This window comes from Phaenicophaeus curvirostris, chromosome 22 (genome assembly GCF_032191515.1).
Source record: "Phaenicophaeus curvirostris isolate KB17595 chromosome 22, BPBGC_Pcur_1.0, whole genome shotgun sequence".
In the NCBI taxonomy this organism is placed as follows: Eukaryota; Metazoa; Chordata; class Aves; order Cuculiformes; family Cuculidae; genus Phaenicophaeus; species Phaenicophaeus curvirostris.
This window is the reverse complement of record NC_091413.1, coordinates 5,995,696-6,013,635: the sequence shown is the minus strand read 5'-3', so window position 1 is coordinate 6,013,635 and position 17,940 is coordinate 5,995,696. Positions and strand designations below refer to the sequence as shown.

Below are 17,940 nucleotides of genomic sequence, written 5' to 3'. Positions count from 1 at the left end.
AAATGATTTGGGTTAGAAGGGACCTTCAACATCATCCAGTTCCAACCCCCTGCGATGGGCAGGGACACCTCTCACTGGATGCACATTCTTTCCAAAGGCTAGTTTTAATATTATGAATTTCAGAGCAGTCAAAACCCTTGCTAACTCGAATTTTGGAGCCAGCTCAGTGTCATCAATCTCTTTGCTGGAAGCCTCGGAGGCTGCGCGAGGCTGGGATGCCCGTGGAGCAGCATCTGCCTTGAAACAGCCGACTGATTTCAGACCGTTCCAGCTTGCAAAGCTTGGGAAGGGCCAAGTGCACACACGCACACGCACAAATACAATGTACAAAACGTTTATTTGGAACAGGGCTGCTCGCACCGCACGGCTCAGCAGTCGTGTCACCCTGCACACCTCCTGGGAGCAGAGCGCACCGCTGCTGACCCCCTGGATTAACCCATGGGCTCCAAACGGATCATTCCTTCACATTAGAGCATAAAACACAGAGAAAGTAACCGAGGCAAGGAATCCATCCTCTTCCTGAGTTCAGAGCCTGTTTCCACTTCCCACCAGCAAGCAGAGAGCTTGGCAGGAGTCGAGGCTGGCCCTTGGCAACCATCCCAGCCCCAGACAGGAGCAGGAAAAAAATGCAGAGCTACTCTGACGATGCAGTTTCCTTTACTCAGAAAGAAAAGGCACCAAAGAAAAGGAGTGCTTCCCTTTTCCACTTGGAAAATCCTTATTCCATATCAATTTGGTGGCTTGGAAGAGCCTTGCTAGTGGAGGGGGCAAAAAGATGCATTGGGTGGCTCTTACGTAAAACACAACAAATCACAATTTTGGTACTTCCAGCCTTCATTTACTTCAGAGCAGCAGATCTACTGGCATTCAGGTTCCTTCCCCATGGTCTTTTGTAAAGCCTCGTCCTGGGGAAATCTTATCCTGTCCCTGTGCTGCAGCACTAAGCACCCATCGTGTCCTCCATCGCAGCTCTCTGACTCTTCTGTGTCCACAGACCAAGCTCCTCTTCATGTGGTTTTTGTTTTTAACAAAAAATAAAATTAAAAAAACCCCAAACAACAACCCAGCAGCATCACAGATTCCTCATTTTTTAAGTAATTTGCTGGCTCTCTTGTATTTTCTCCTGGATCTCCTCGTACTTGGGTGGAGGGGTCAGCGGCTCTATCGTGATAGGAGCAGTGCTGTTCCCCTGAGAGAGGTTTAGCCTAATGTCCTTCAAGTGCAGCTTCTCCGACTTGATCCTCCGCACCTTCAGTGGCTTCAGGCGCTTGCTTAGGCGCGAGCTCTGCCGCCCGGGCTGCCGCTCTGTGCCGGGCTCTATGCTGGCAGCTCCTGCCACCTGGCTGCTTTCATCAAGCCCCGTCAGTGACTCGTAGGAGGGCAGGGAGACACTGATCCTGTTGCTCCTGTCTGAGTCTCTGGGCTCAGAGTAGCCAGTGTTCATCACCTCCTCGTAGCTGGGGACGTAGTACTGGGAAGACACATCTTCATCTTCTTCTTGACTAGGGGGGGAAAAAAAATCAGGGTATCAGTAGTATATCATTTCAGCTTCCCCGGGGACAGGGGGCATGGAGGAGAGAATAAAACACGAGCAAAAAACCCAAACAAATTGTTTGTGCTTCTACATTAAACAGAGAATGGTCCTTCCTGTGCTGAGGACTCCAGAACTGGAAGGGGCTCCAGGTGGGTCTCACCAGAGAGGAGCAGAGGGGTAGAATCCCCTCCCTGGCCCTGCTGGTCCCTCTGCTTTGGATGCAGCCCAGGACACGGTTGGTTTCTGGTCTGTGAGCACAAATTGCTGGCTCATGTTGAGCTCCTCACCTACCAGCACCCCAAGTTCTTCCCCTAGCAGAACACTGCTTCCTCCCCTCCTAACAAATCAGTCAAAATACATGAGAGGGACAGCACCACTCTCAGTCTTTGCCATTCAGATGTCTCTTGGGTTGGGGAACTACCTTGAGTGTTAATGCCTAGAGGTTCAGCTGCACAATATCATAGAATCATAGAATTACCAGGTTGGAAAAGACCTCTTGGATCATTGAGTCCAACCATTCCTATCTGCCCCTAAACCATGTCCCTGAGCACCTCGTCTACCCATCTTTTAAATACCTCCAGGGATGGTGACTCAACCGCTTTCCTAGGCAGCTTGTTCCAGTAAATAAAATATGTGCCCATCTTGATGATCTTAAAGGTCTTTTCCAACCTAAATGATTCTATGATTGTATCTACCCTACAGGTACCTGAGCTTGAGCCAGGGCTGCTTGTTCCAAGCGAGCTGGCTGTGGCAGCAGCCTTTGCTCTGCCCATTGGAGTTCCCTGAGCAACCAGGAGAGTCCTGCAAACTTTCACCGGGTCTAAATTCCATTTCCAGCCGCTGCCTATGTTGCTGCAGATGGAAGGGTGCTTGGCACCTCCGGCTGCACCCAGCACGTCTTACCTCTCTGGCTCCTCTCCTGACTTGCAGCAGCGATCTCTCTCCTCTGCGTTAACCATTAACCACTGTCCCCAGCGTTAACTCCCAGGACGCTGCTTGTGTACTGACAAAGCAAGGAGTGGCACCTCTCAGCAACGCTGCGTTGGCCACAGCTCCATCTAGACCCCAGCTTACACACAAACAATGCTCCCTTTCACATAAACACAGCTGGATTCTCTCCTTCCAGATCTCCGTAATATATTTGAACCCTAAACCATGAGACGTGCTTGCTTTTATTTTAGCACACGATGCTATCAGACCTATCCTCCTTGCTCCTGACCTCCTTGAGGCAGGATAAGAGCTCTTCATTTCATAGAATCATAGAATCACCAGGTTGGAAGAGACCCACCGGATCATCGAGTCCAACCATTCCCATCAATCACTAAACCATGTCCCTCAGCACCTCATCCACCCGTCCCTTAAACCCCTCCAGGGAAGGGGACTCAACCCCCTCCCTGCGCAGCCTCTGCCAGGGACCAATCACCCTTTCCATGAAACATTTTTTCCTAATGTTCAGCCTAAACCTCCCCTGGTGGAGCTTGAGGCCATTCCCTCTCGTCCTGTCCCCTGCCACTTGGGAGAAGAGTCCAGCTCCCTCCTCTCCACAACCTCCTTCCAGGTAGTTGGAGAGAGCAATGAGGTCTCCCCTCAGCCTCCTCTTCTCCAGGATAAACACCCCCAGCTCTCTCAGCCACTCCTCTTGTTCTCCAGCCCCTTCACTAGCTTCATTGCTCTTCTCTGGACTCACTCCAGAGCCTCAACATCCAGAGCTCCAGAGCTCGCTCCAGAGCCTCAATGTGGTGAGGGCCCAGAACTGACCCCAGGATTCGAGGAGCGGTCTCACCAGTGCCGAGTCCAGAGGGAGAAGAACCTCCCTGGCCCTGCTGGCCACGCCGTTTCTGATCCAAGCCAAGATGCCCTTGGCCTTCTTGGCTACCTGGGCCACTGCTGCCTCATGTTCAGTTGCTGTCAACCAACACCCCCAGGTCTTTCTCCTCCAGGCAGCTTTCTAGACAGACTTGTTCTAGTCTGTAGCACTGCATAGGGTTTCATTTCATTCCTACACACGATCCTGCTCCCTTTTTCTCCAAAAAAGCCTCACCTGTCCTCCTGCTGCGAGGGCTCGGCGGGTGCCTGGTGATGCACGTGAACAAGATCTTCACTTTGCCTCTTCTTGTCGCGGATATTCAAGCAGATGGAGAGCAGCAGCAGCAGCACGCCCGCTCCCACCAACACGTATGACACCGAGAAGGTCTTGCTCTTCATAATACCTCCAGTGCCACGGTCGGGCTTGCTGCTATTCCCGGCGTGGCTAGAGGGTTTGTCAGTGGGTCCGAAGCCAGGGACGAGGTTCCAAACAGCCATGATGATGCCAAGGACGAGCATCCCGAGCCCTATCGCCGTCAGGGCGTAGTGCGAGCCGTTGGTCCGAGACTGAGCCATCGCTCCCACTGCCTGCTGGCCAGGCTGCCCCGAGCTTACAGCATCGCTTGGGGCTGGGGGACTGCGGTCCTGCTAGCATGCATGCGGTCCCCTCTCCAGACAGGCAGCGAGCTCTGGGAAGAGATGGAAAGGGATGGTTAACGCAGAGTAGGACGCAGAAGCTGCGCAGCTACCATTTCAGTGGCCACAATAGCTTTGTTTCATTCCACTAATGCTGGAAATCTGATTCCACTGCACCTGCGGAGAGCACATCAGGATCCTCGCTAGCCATTCTCATCGTGACCCACGCAGAGCACCCATCTCAGGCTTGGTCTGGTTCCCTCCCTGCCACTTCAGGGCTTGCCGCAGAGAAGGGCAAGCAGCACCACTGATTCTCTCCTTCCTTCTTTCCACCTTTGCAGGGAGCTTTTATCCAGCTTCGGCTCAACCAGATCCATTAAATTGCTCCCAGGCACGATTCCCTCTCCACTGAGCAGCTGCACAAATCGAGCATCCCATGCTGAGAGGCAAAGAGAGGATCCTCCCCAGCCCTTTCTGAAACTCATGCAGCGCTGGCAGAAACTACAGCAAATCATTCACAATGGTCCTAAATCTCCAGCTTCCTGAGGACCACAGTGTCATAGCAAAGGGGGACATCAAATCCAAATCTGGCCCTTTGCTACTTTCTCAGTTGTAAAAGAATCATAGAATCACCAGGTTGGAAAAGTCCTCCAGGATCCTTGAATCCAACCATTCCTATCTGCCACTAAACCATGTCCCTGAGCACCTTGTTTACTCGTCTTTTAAACACCTCCAGGGATGGGGACTCCACCACCTCCCTGGGAAGTTGTGCCAGTGCTTGATGACTCTTTCTGTGAAAAATTTCTTTCTGGTATCTAACCTGAACCTCAGCTTGAGGCCATTCCCCCTTGTCCTGTCCCCTGTCACTTGGGAGAAGAGGCCACAAACCTTAAGAAAAAAAATGAATTAATAATGTTTACTAGAAATTTGTATTTATATATTTATATCATCCTTAGGAGTGTGATAGCTGAACAAAAAAGCACCACCAAAAAGAAGTTCACGGCTTATAGAAGCACTCCCTGCTTTATGGAGCTGCGTTGACCTTAGACAAGCAGCCACTATCAATACAAACTCCCCTGAAACTGCCCAGAAATGACTCTGTGACTGTACAGCTTCTCCTTTCCCCCTGCTCGAGATGGAGCAGGGCTGCTCGCAGCATTGGCTGCCTGCCCTGCAATGCCCGGAGAAGAGAAAGCAAAACTGCTTCTCTCCCAGCTAAGTGGCTTCCTCAGCCGCTGCTGCCAAGGGCTGCCGCGACAGCAAGTTCTTGGTACAGAACTTGGCTTCTTTAAGCCAGAGCTTTCCCAGCCCAGAGCAACACGCTGGTGGCGAGTCCCTTGGCTGCATCGGGCTCGGAGCCATCCGAGCATGGCCCTTCCCAACCAGCTCCATCACGGGTGGGAACTCCTCCATCACCACCTCGACTGAATTGCATGCGTTTTCCACATTAGTGGGACCAGATGTGCTGGCTTTCCAAAAATAAAACACGTGGAAGCGCGTCTCCGTGCCACTCACCTCCCTGACCTCGGCTGGCGAAGATGGCAGCGGAGAGTGCAAACCCTTCCTGCACACCCCAAGCGAGCAGCTCGCCTCCCTGCAGCCCAGCTCCCCCCTTCTCCACCCGAGTGAGCCTTGCAGCAGCCTCCCAGCTTTATGCAAGTGCCAAAACCAGCAAGCAGCTATGCAAATACACCAGGGTTTTCTCCTTTCAGCCCCGGCTTCTCGATGCTTGTTTGTGCCAGAAGTCACCCCCGGATATGCTGCCCCCATGCACACCCTCACCCTCCAGCGCAGCCGTTCAGTCTGATGCTCCCAAGCTTCGCATTTGCTTGTTTATCTCAAGATCAAGCCTGCTTTGCAGGGTCAAGGCCAGAATAAACCACCATTCCCAGAAAACACAGCAGCTCCAGCCACTTGCAGGAAAAGACACACACACGCACGCAAGCCTGGAGAGAAGAAAGCTGCTGAGCAACTTCCCCATCACAGCCTGTGCCCCAGCACCACTTTGAATCATAGAATCATAGAATCATAGAATCACCAGATTGGAAGAGACCCACCGGATCATCGAGTCCAACCATCCCTATCAATCACTAAACCATGTCCCTCAGCACCTCATCCACCCGTCCCTTAAACCCCTCCAGGGAAGGGGACTCAACCCCCTCCCTGGGCAGCCTCTGCCAGGGACCAATGACCCTTTCTGGGAAAAAATTTTTCCTAATGTCCAGCCTGAACGTCCCCTGGTGGAGCTTGAGGCCATTCCCTCTTGTCCTGTCCCCTGTCCCTTGGGAGAAGAGCCCAGCTCCCTCCTCTCCACAACCTCCTTTCAGGGAGTTGGAGAGAGCAATGAGGTCTCCCCTCAGCCTCCTCTTCTCCAGGCTAAACACCCCCAGCTCTCTCAGACGCTCCTCTTCTTCTCCAGCCCCCTCACCAGCTTCATTGCTCTTCTCTGGACTCGCTCCAGAGCCTCAACATCCTTCTTGTGGGGAGGGGCCCAGAACTGACCCCAGGATTCGAGGAGCGGTCTCACCAGTGCCAAGTCCAGAGGGAGAAGAACCTCCCTGGACCTGCTGGCCACGCCGTTTCTGATCCAAGCCAAGATGCAATTGGCCTTCTTGGCCACCTGGGCCACTCACCGAGCGGTGTCCCAGCCCCATGAGACCCTGGCCCTGCAGCGGGCTTGTCGGTGTTTGTACAGACCCAAGCAGGGCAAAGTCTCTTCTCCTGCTGCCTGTCTGGGGTTATCGGGTGAACACGAGCTGTGACAGGAGCCACCGGCAGGCAGGGACAAGCCTGCTGCTCCCCATGTCCAGGCCTGCTGCCAGCATGAGGTGCTGCCTGCCCCCAGCGTAGGCATCCTCTGCCTCTAACTTTAATTCAGTCCTAGTAAGGAACAGCCGAGGACATGGCAAATGCACCATCCAAAAGGTCCTCACCAGCATCCCAAGATCAATCGCAATGCCACAGACCTACCCGAGCGCTTCCGAGCTCTGCGATCGGTGGTGCAGGAGTGGCCTCTGCCCTCCTACCCAAAGTCTGTGCTCTCTGCCTGCACTGAACACGCCGTGGGGAGCGATGCTCGCGCAGGGCAGTGCCTACACCCCACACTTCCTTAACAGCCCCCTCTGCTCCAGAGAGCACCTGCAATGCAAGCTCAGCACAGTTTGCAGGCTCATAAAATCATGTACAAAGCAAATTGCACCGTCTGTCCCCTTCCGTATGTTCAGGGCACGAGAACCCTGTGCAGCTACAGACTAGGAGAAGAGCGGCTAGAAAGATGCCCAGAGGAGAAGGACCTGCAAGAAGGATGTTGAGGCTCTGGAGCGAGTCCAGAGAAGAGCAAGGAAGCTGGTGAAGGGGCTGGAGAACAAGGATTACGAGGAACAGCTGAGAGAGCTGAGGTTGTTTAGCCTGGAGAAGAGGAGGCAGAAGGGAGACCACTTTGCTTTCTCCAACTACCTGAAAGGAGGTTGTGGAGAGAAGGGAGCTGGGCTCTTCTCCCAAGGGACAGGGGACAGGACGAGAGGGAATGGCCTCAAGCTCCACCAGGGGACGTTCAGGCTGGACATCAGGAAAAAATTTTTCCCAGAAAGGGTCATCGGGCACTGGCAGAGGCTGCCCAGGGAGGGGGTTGAGTCACCTTCCCTGGAGGGGTTTAAAGGATGGGTGGATGAGGTGCTGAGGGACATGGTTTAGTGTTTGATAGGAATGGTTGGACTCTATGATCCTGGAGGTCTTTTCCAACCTGGTGATTCTGATTCCTCCATTCCCCCTCGTTGGCATCAGCCCTGCTCCCAGCCCATGCCTTGGGTGAGCACTGCTGAGGCTCTGATTTATCAGCACCTCTGTTTGTCATTTTGGGTCTCCCAAAATGAGCTCTAGGGGTGGCTCTTGGCCTTTTTCCTTACCTTATTTATACAAATGAACTCCCATATCCGCATTATTTGCCATGGCATTTCACAAATTGATATCAGCTGGCCAAGTTTTCACTTGCAAACCCTTGTGATGGATTTGTGGCAGGGACATTATGCTGCATGGACACAGAAAACATGCAGGGCTCGTAACATTTACCCACGGTGTCTAAACCTCCATGCCTGTTCCTGACCTCTTTGGCTTCCCTTGGGCACCTCACCTCAGGAAGCAGAGAGGATTTAAGCTTCTACGTTATCTCCATGTCTGAAAGTTTTATACAGATCCCTCACTGAGCTGCCCTGCAGCCCAAGTAAATCAAATTAAGGCAGGAGGCTTGACATACAAGCCTGTCTCTCCATTGAATTAGCCCTTCTTTCAGCTTTCCAGAGCTGCTGTAGCAAGAACCCTGGTGCCCTGGCAGCATTGGCCAGAGACGGGAGCTTCTGTTGTCCCTGTCTCAGATCCAGCATCCCTGGTGCTGCCTGGAGCAGAGAGACGGCGCCGCAGAGATGGACATCAGTCAGCGTGGTGAAAGGGTGCCCCAACTTGAGGTTTCGGGGAGCCCAAGAGCACCAACTCACCCCAAAAACCTCACTGGGGTTGGTACCACACGTCCAAGGTAGCATCTACAGCAGCATCCCGAGCAGACCAAGTGGAATGCACACATACAGTGCCAAGACTCGATGATCTGGTGAGTCTCTTCAAACCTGGTGATTCTATGATTCTAAGATCCTCCATAGTATGGGAATGGAGGAACTCCCTGCTCTGCGGTTGCACCAGTTTAACAATCCTCAAGGAATGTTTCCTTCATGATTTCCCCCTATTTTTTTAACCAAACCCCACTCCAGAGTGCTGTGCATAGCCCCGAGCACCCAACCCTTACTCACCATCCAGCCTGCTCTCCTCCTGCCCTCCCAGCTCAGAGCTGCAGCTCCTGGGGGCAACCTCACCCCTCTCTCGGGCAGGCAAGCAGTGGCTGAATGCTCCAGCCCCTCTCCAGCCTGCATCTCCTTCCCTCCACCCGCAGCATGGGGTCTTCCCAGCAGCCAGACGCACCTTCATCCCCATCCCACGCCCACCTGCAGCCCTACGCCGCGCTGGCAATGATTTACACCAGGATCTCTGAATCATTAAACTCAGCTGGCGTGGCTGCAAAGCCGGGGGCACCTGCACCTCCTCCACGCTCAGCCAGCCTTCCCGCACCTCTCACCAGCTTTCTGTAGGCTGCCAGAGCCAAGGGATGCACTGCAACTTCTCTCGGGGCATCTCCAGCACCTCTTGGGGCACTTCCAACATCTCACTTCCAACTGTTAAATCAGCATGGGAGGACTCAGGATAAGCCTTTTCTTGAGCACCGAGGTAACATCTCCTCTGCAGAGACACCAACTCTCCCCAACAATGGTCCCACCACAGGGATGGAACCCCCGATCGCTCTCCACGTCTCGGTGCTCCCAGTGAAAACACCAACCTCCCTGGGGTGACTCACAAGGAAGCACAGCACCCATCACTGCTCCTGGCAGCACCCACGCTCCTCCGCTCTCTGCAACCTTTGGATTTTCCCCCTCCCGCAACGTCACCTTCCCGCTGGCGCTCCAGCAGCACCACGTTTGTCATGGGATCACGGGAGATGAGGGAAGGGGTCAAGCCCTAGTGGAGTCATAGGGCACGGGATAAGCTCACTCACATCAGCCTCCAGGGCTTTCTCACTCCCGAGGAGGAGTCGGAGCGTGATGCACAGCTCACACCGCACCTCCACGGACAGACACATCCCTTTGGATCCTGCCTCCAAAAGCCGGTGTGCAACTCCAGCACTAGCAGTAAAACTTGAGACTAATTTTCTAGAAATTTTTTTGGGGAAAGAAATCTATTTTCCAGCCATCCAAAGAACCTGGAGCCTGCTGCACATTAGCTTAAATCTGATGGCCAGAGCCACAGCTATCCTTCTTCCCAAGCTGCTTCCAGGGCTGGCGGCATTTCAGTGCTCACCTCCTCCTAAGTTATAGCTGTGAGGTCCTCTGGCTCCTTTCAATTGACCTTTACAACCTGAAAGGAGGTTGTGGTCTCTTATCCCATGTAACAAGTGACAGGATGAGAGGAAATCGCTCCACGTGGCATCAAGGGAGGTTCAGACTGGATATTAGGAATAAAATCTTCCCTGAAAGGGTTCTCAGGAACTGGAACAGCTGCCCGGGGAAGCAGTGGAGTCACCATCCCTGGAGATGTTCAAAAGATGAGATGTGGCACTTCGGGACATGGTTTAGTGGTGCCTTGGACTCAATTATCTTCTCCAACCTAAACAATTCTACAATCCTGTAGCAGCAATCCTCAGTACACAGAGATCAGTTGCTCATGTGCCGGCATTTCCACAGCGCTCTACACCTTCTGGAGGTGGAGCTGGAAGTCCCAGGGTCAGATGAGATGATCAGATATGTGCGTAATCACAGAATCTTTTAGTTGGAAAAGACCTTTGAGGTCATCGAGTCCAACCATATCTGTCCACTACTAAACCATGTCTCTGAGCACCTTTTCTACTGGTCTTCTAAGCACCTCCAGGGGTGGTGACTCCACCACTTCCCCAAGCAGCCCAATAACCCTTTCGGTGATAGAATGAAGCAACACAGAGCCAGGCTGGAATTCACCTCTCTGCTCAGCCCCACCTCGGGGGACAGACAGCCCCACATCAGCTCCTCCTCAGCAGCACCAGCACACACGGCGCTACCTTCATCTTCATGCTTACGCCCAGACAACCTTCTCATTAACCACCTTCCTTGCTAATTGCAGCACATCCTCACGACCTCATTCCCGCAGTGACCTGGTTACGCAAGGACTCAACCCACAACTGACACAAAACTCAATGTGGAGTCAGGAAACCAAAAGGTCAGGACTCAGGGAGTATTTTCTCCTTTTTTATTGCCCACACTGCCTTTGCCCCAGCGGCAGGGACACGTCTGGCCAGATGCAGCTCAGGAGATGTGGGGAAATCCCTTGCCCCCGTGGGAAAAGCGATGACACAAATACCCAGAGATATCCAGCTGAGCTGGGAAAAGCAGCGTTACTGCTGCTTAGACTAATTCCTGTTCATTTGGACAAAGACCCGGGTCATTTTAGAGCATCTCCCCAGGGAATATAGAGACCCGGAGGGACAGTCCCGTGGAGTCTATCAGGGCTTGGCCACATTTTCCTGCTTACTCTTCCTGCCAAGAAGACACATGAATGCACCCACTCTCATCACTCTTGGCGTTCCCTGCAGACATTTTAAGAGTTATTGCACCATCTTTTCAGTTTTATTTTTATTTCTAACGACTCCTCCTCGATTGCGCTCTCGCAGGCGGCACCAGGCGAGCAGCAGCGTTTCCTCAAACCTCTGCCCAAGGTGATGGCCCGTCCCAGCCCAGCGCCAGCAAACCCTGGAGGGGACCCTGGGGGCCCCGGCGCTGCGGCTTCCTGCAAAACAAGGGCGTCATGGCCAAGCAAAGGCTGCCCGGCCCTCTGCAGGGCTCAGGATGCTGCAATCCACCCAGCCAGCTGTCACTGCCACGCCGACGGCTGCAAAGCGGTGTCAAGGATCGCAAAATGCCCCATTTTGTAGAATCACGGAATGGGTTGGGCTGGAAAGGGTCTTAAAGCCCATCCAGTTCCAACCCATCCCATGGGCAGGGACACCTCCCACTGGATCAGGGGCTCCAAGCCCCATCCAACCTGGCCTTGAACCCCTCCAGGGATGGGGCAGCCACCCCTGCTCTGGGCAACCTGGGCCAGGGCCTCCCCACCCTCACAGCAAAACATTTCTCCCTAAGATCTCATCTCAATCTCCTCTCTTTCAGCTTCAACTTTGCACAGGATAATGCGTTTTGGTCTCTTTCTCTCCCCATAATTTCACTGTGGTCATCTTGACTTGAATCAGAAACGGCGTGGCCAGCAGGTCCAGGGAGGTTCTTCTCCCTCTGGACTCGGCACTGGTGAGACCGCTCCTCAAATCCTGGGGTCAGTTCTGGGCCCCTCACCACAAGAAGGATGTTGAGGCTCTGGAGCGAGTCCAGAGAAGAGCAACAAAGCTGGGGAAGGGGCTGGAGAACAGGCCTTATGAGGAGCGGCTGAGAGAGCTGGGGGTGTTTATCCTGGAGAAGAGGAGGCTGAGGGGAGACCTCATTGCTCTCTCCAACTCCCTGAAAGGAGGTTGTGGAGAGGAGGGAGCTGGGCTCTTCTCCCAAGGGACAGGGGACAGGACGAGAGGGAATGGCCTCTAGCTCCACCAGGGGAGGGTCAGGCTGAACATTAGCAAAAATTTTTTCCCAGAAAGGGTCATTGGTCCCTGTCAGAGGCTGTCCAGGGAGGGGGTTGAATCACCTTCCCTGGAGGGGTTTAAGGGACAGGTGGATGAGGTGCTGAGGGACACAGTTTAGTGATTGATAGGAATGGTGGGTCTTTTCCAATCTGGTGATTCTATGATTCTACGATCAGAGCAGTGCTTGCTGCAAGCACTTTTATATTTATATTGAAGGTCTTTGCCATCCATTCCGGCGGATAACGCTGCCACAGCAGTGCTGGAGGTCGGTGAGTCCTCACCGTGTTCCATCCTGCTGTGTGACCTCCATCCTTTGGCTTTCCCCACACCCGGCTTAGTGCCAGCCTAACACCTCCCAGACAGGCTCAGCTGACCCAGAGCTGGGGGGATTTGGGGCGTTCGCCTCTCTTTGAGCTAGAAAAGGGAGCTGAGTTGCCGGCTTACCCAGTGCACCCAGGCCTGGGAAAGCACGTTAGCCTGGGAAAATCCCAGCACTTTGACTTTTGTCTCCTTCCTGCTTTCCTTTTGACTCCACTTTGCACCTTTGTGTTATGTTTGGTTGTTCTTTTTTTTCTGATTTCTCATAATCCATTTCCTCCCGAGATAAAGCCGCTCCTGCCAGCAGCCTTCCCGTGGTTTTTGGTCTGTGACCGCCCTGCCACCTCCGTGCCGGATAACACGCTCTCCTCCAGAGCCTTTCAGCACATGTAGACATTATCCATCTGCCCTTCTGATGTCTCCTGAAGCCAAATCCTGCATTCCCACTGCACTTGGAGCACTTCCCAGCCCTCCTGGAGTGCTTTAAGCAGCTCCTGGCACAGCACGGGAGCCTCTGAGCATTATCTCCTCTTGCTGCAAGACACTCAACCGAGACGCCACGATGCCATCAGCCTTACCAGTGCCGCCTTCCTCATCCTCAGTTTGGATTTTCAGCATTATCCTTAAGTTTGCTGTTCCCCGACACAGCTTTATGATAGAATCACCAGGTTGGAAGAGACCCAGCAGATCGAGTCCAACCATTCCTATCAATCACTAAACCATGTCCCTCAGTGCCTCGTCCAACCATTCCTTAAACCCCTCCAGGGAAGGGGACTCAACCCCCTCCCTGGGCAGCCTCTGCCAGTGCCCAATGACCCTTTCTGTGAAAAATTTTTTCCTAATGTTCAGCCTGAACCTCCCCTGGTGGAGCTTGAGGCCATTCCCTCTCGTCCTGTCCCCTGTCCCTTGGGAGAAGAGCCCAGCTCCCTCCTCTCCACAACCTCCTCTCAGGGAGTTGGAGAGAGCAATGAGGTCTCCCCTCAGCCTCCTCTTCTCCAGGATAAACACCCCCAGCTCGACCCTCAACCTTCAGCTATGTCTCTCCCTCCTCTTTCCAAGGAACCTTCTCCAACAAGCAAGATCCTCAAGCAGAAGCCACCACAGAGCACAGAGAAGCAGAAAGGGCAATGGGTGTTGCAGGGAGAGGGATGGAGGTGGTCAGGCAGCCAAGCAGCGGCCAGGCACAAAGCAGTAGTGTTTAACCTCTCAGGCACAGGTATTTTGATAGGGATGAAGGTTTTCCGGGGGATTATATCACTGCACACAACTTGCACAGCTCCTAGGGGATTTTCAGCTGCCTCAGCCCAGCCTCAACACCAGTTTCTGCCTAAGAAACACGCTGGGGACAAGAAATGCATTGAGTAGCACTCATGAGACACACACCTGGGCTCCTAGGGGGATCCTTCCTCCCGGGATTGGGCTGGGAACGTGAGCAGACAGCCCTATCTTCCTGGGATCCCTGTGGGAGCCCAGCTGCAGGTAAGCTCCTCACGGCACCACCGTGGCGCCGAGCATCACCAACACTCAGCTGTCTTCAGGGCACCGACGGGCCAAACGTTCCTCCTTCCCCGGGCACTTCCGCTCCCAAGGATTTTTTACCACCCGTGTAATTACCCACAGATAAAAATCAAAGGCATCTCACATAGTTCTGGGTTATTTTAGTTGAGGGCTGGGTTCACCAGCTCCACACCCACGCGTTCCTCATTACCACCCGGGAGGTTTCCCCTTCCCATCAAGATATCCAAGGCCTTGAATGGCTTCAGGAAACTCAAATATGTTCTAGAGGGATTACCACAGCATCCCATCGAGCAGCATCTAAGGTCTGCACTGGAAGAGCTTTAAGGAGCCTGAAAGCCCACCAGCAGCTGAAGCCCCTTAGCTGAAAGCTGGGACCACACCTCCTGGAGCAGCTTCTTCTCACCCAGGCTCCACCAGGCAAAGCCGAGAGCAGCCCATCTGACCCTGGATGTGCTCACAGAACTGCTGATTCCTGTTCTTAGAGCCGTAATTCCCATCCCAGCTACTTAGGGCTCAGAGATGCCTCCACCACATCACCTCCAAAGAGTAAACACAAGAAGTCTTCGCAGAGAATCGCTTTGGGATGAGCTGCCAAGAGCAGGCATGGCTCTCCCTGACCTGGGAGCAAGGAATGGGCAACCCTTGATGCAAGGCTCCCTCGTAGGCACCCTCTGCAGCAGCAAAGCACCTCTACCTGCTTCTGCTGGGTGGACTGATTCCCCAGACAGCCCCTTTTTAAGTCAATACGGGGAAGACAAACACTGGGATTGCACCTGGTGCACCCAGAAACACACAGAGCTGGCTTCGAGGGGAAAAAAAATCACTCAGGCAAAGCTATCAGCCAAAGTCCATAAACCCACCCCCCAGCAGTTAGGGGTCAGGGCTTAATGCCCGGTGAGGGGCTGTGACAGAGGTTACCCAGTACAGTGCAGCAGGGCCAGGAGGATTCCTCCCCTCCCAACCACCAGCACTGGGCTACGGAAACTCACAGCCCCACTAAACACCCACCATTGGCGCCGACTGAGCTTCTTACCTGATCTTAGGAAGAAATACTTTGCTGTGAGGGTGGGGAGGCCCTGGAACAGGCTGCTCAGAGCAGTGGTGGCTGCCCCATCATCCCTGGAGGGGTTCAAGGCCAGGTTGGATGGGGCTTGGAGCCCTGATCCAGCAGGAGGTGTCCCTGCCCATGGCAGGGGTGAAAGTAGATGGGCTTTAAGGTCTTTTCTAACCTAAAGCATTCCCTGATTCTGTGATACAGCAGTTCCTCCCATGCCCGGGAAGGCCATACAGGAATTAATCATCACAGCAGGCAGAGACAGGAGCTTCCTGAAATAATTGTGCCTGCCACAGGCTGTATCCCAAATCCAGAGGGCAGGAAGGAGCGTGCCGGGTCAGCACACACCTAGAGTGACTGCACACACTGGGGACCATGACCACCCCAGCTGCAAAATACTCGCTGCAGTTGCTGACTCGCTGTTCACAGTAAGATTTCTTTCTAAAGCAACACTCGAGGTATGTTTGCAGATTTACCAGAGCCCTTCAAAACTTCAAGTCTCTCTTTCTTTCACAGTAACGACACAACAAGAACAACAGCAACCCCACTGACCGGCATTCGGTTCATAAAGTGCCTGACACAGACCTGCCCTGCACAGGTTTCCTTCTCTTTGTCTTTGTTTGCTTTCCAAATAGACTCACGCACACGCCGTCCTTTGCACCTTCCTGGGGACTGACGTCTTCGAGCAATGGGCTGGTGGCACGTGACTCCCCTGCCATGCTGCCACCCGTGGGAACCGGCCCCCAGGACACGGGTGGGTTTGGCGTGGGGCTCACCTCGCACTCTCCCCTGCTCTCGACACTAAGCTGGATCCTGTGCAGAAGGAGGGCTGCTCTTCCACGCTCTCAGGAAGGCCACCCCAACACCTGCAGGGGCCGGGAGGTGCCCCAAGCCCACATTTCATCTGTGGTTGATGATGGGGATGGACCCCCATGACACCACCACTCCCCAACCCACCAGTGTCTGCTCCCCCAAGCCCTATTTTGGGGATGTTTCTCTCCTACAGCCTCCCCACGGCTTGTTTCACCCTTCCAAGATCAGGCTGAGCTCTGGCTGATGGATGAGGACCTCTTGCTCCTCTAAGAGACCCCATGGTCCCCTACGCCAGGCAGGTCCCAGTCCCAGACCCAGACAGGTCCTGTCCTGGGTCTCAGCCTGACCCAGTCCATCCCCTGCTTGGGGTAACGCAGGATGGAGCCCCTCCTGATCCTGGTCCTGGTAGGACTGAGCCCAGCCAACCCAGTCCTGGTTCCGTTCCCATCCCAGTCCCGGTCCTGTTCCCATCCCGGTCCCGGTCCTTGTCCTGGTCCCATCCCAGTCCTGGTCCTGTTCCCATACCAGTACTGGTCCTATCCCCATCCCGGTCCCGGTCCTATCCCCATCCTGGTCCCATCCCAGTCCTGGTCCTGGTCCTGGTCCCATCCCAGTCCTGGTCCTATTCCCATCCTGGTCCTGTTCCCATCCCGGTCCTGGTCCTGGCCCTGGGATCAAGCCCAGTTCTGGCTCTGAACCCCTCCCGGTCCCTACACGGTGGGACCGAGCCCAGTCCGACCCAGTCCTGGCTGTGACTCCCCCCAGTCCGACCCAGTCGTGACTCCGACCCCCATCCCTCCCGGTCCCCTTCCCGGTCCCTGTCCCAGTCCCCAGCCCAGCCCTGGCTCCAACCCTCTCCCACTCCCGTTTCGTTTCCCAGTCCCCGTCCCGGGACCGAGCTCAGCTCCGGCTCTGCCCCCTCCCGCTCCCATTCCCACTCCCTGTCCCTTTTCCCTGTCCCAGGACCCAGCCCAGTCGTGGCTCCAACCTTCTCCTACTCCCTTTCCCGTTCTCAGCCCTCCCAGGCGCCCCCCAGGCTCCCACCCCACCCCACCCCATCCCCTCCCGGGGTCCCCAGCCCCCTCACTTACCGCCCGGGCCGCCGCGGTGCCCGCCCTGCCCTCCCGGGGCGGCGCTTGGGAACCGGCACTGGGGCTGGAGCCGGGAGACGCCGCCGGCCGGGCTGCCCCCGCCCTCCTCTCCTCCCCCTGCGAGGCTTCCCGCCCCGGGGCTGCGGGCAGTGCCAGACCTGACCCCGGCATTTCGAATCGTAGAATCGTTTGGGTTGGAAGGCACCTCAAAGCCCACCCAGTCCCACCCCCTGCCCTGGGCAGGGACACCTCCCACTGGGTCAGGGCCTCCAAGGCCCATCCAGCCTGGCCTGGAACCCCTCCAGGGATGGGGCAGCCTGTTCCAGGGCCTCCCTGCCCTCATGGTGAAGAAGTTCTTTATATCAAGTCTAAATCTGCCCCTCTCCAGTTTATACCCGTTCCCCCTCGTTCTATCACTCCAAGTCTTTGTGAACAGCCCCTCCTCAGCTTTCTTGTAGCCCCTTCAGGTACTGGAAGGTCGCTATAAGCTCTCCTCACAGCCTTCTCCAGGCCGAACAACCCCAACTCTCTCAGCCTGTCCTCATACCGGAGCTGCTTCAGCCCTCTGATCATCCTCCTCTGGGCCCGTTCCAACAGCTCCATCTCCTTCTTGTGTTGAGGATTCCGGAACTGGACACACTCCTTCAGATGAGGCCTCACAAGCGAGGAATAAAGGGGCAGAAACATTTCCCTCGACCTGCTGGCCTCTTCTAATGCAGCCCAGGACACAATCGGCCTTCTGGGCAGCGAGCACACGTTGCCAGCTCATGTCAAGCTTCTCAAGTTCAATGGTTGGACTCGATGATCCAATGGGTCTCTTCCAACCTGGTTATTCTATGATTCTATGATTCTCCTGGAAGCCCTTTCCATGATATTACCCCAGCTGGACTGATCCTGGCCTCCACCGCCACGCTCTCCTCCGTTCTCCTCTCCAGAGCTGTGGTTTCTTTCAGTACTCCCTGAAATTTCTCAGAAA

At 54.7% G+C, this 17,940-nt stretch overlaps 1 protein-coding gene across 4 annotated transcripts; it reads right to left on the bottom strand.

The window, feature by feature from the left end:
* Nucleotides 1–333: 333 nt before the first annotated feature.
* Nucleotides 334–17,035, bottom strand: TMEM51 (transmembrane protein 51). Of its 4 annotated transcripts, none has more exons than XM_069874987.1 (3): nucleotides 16,965–17,035; nucleotides 3,576–4,029; nucleotides 334–1,502 (listed from the first exon to the last, which is right to left on the bottom strand). In XM_069874987.1, the coding sequence occupies exons 2-3, from the start codon at nucleotides 3,914–3,916 to the stop codon at nucleotides 1,091–1,093; spliced, it is 753 nt and encodes a 250-aa protein (XP_069731088.1). In that variant the 5' UTR covers nucleotides 3,917–4,029; nucleotides 16,965–17,035; the 3' UTR covers nucleotides 334–1,090. The 4 variants fall into 4 exon arrangements, with proteins under 4 accessions (XP_069731088.1, XP_069731087.1, XP_069731086.1 ...); XM_069874986.1 differs by lacking the exon at nucleotides 16,965–17,035 and adding an exon at nucleotides 15,837–16,004; XM_069874985.1 differs by lacking the exon at nucleotides 16,965–17,035 and adding an exon at nucleotides 8,773–8,941.
* Nucleotides 17,036–17,940: the final 905 nt, after the last annotated feature.

Excerpts from the sequence above, each read along its gene's own strand:
- TMEM51 (XM_069874987.1), bottom strand. The coding sequence starts at position 3,916 with ATGGCTCAGTCTCGGACCAACGGCTCGCACTACGCCCTGACGGCGATA. Across the intron at positions 1,503-3,575 it reads CCCTCGCAGCAGGAGGACAG|TCAAGAAGAAGATGAAGATG; the intron begins GTGAGGCTTTTT and ends TTCCCCCCCTAG.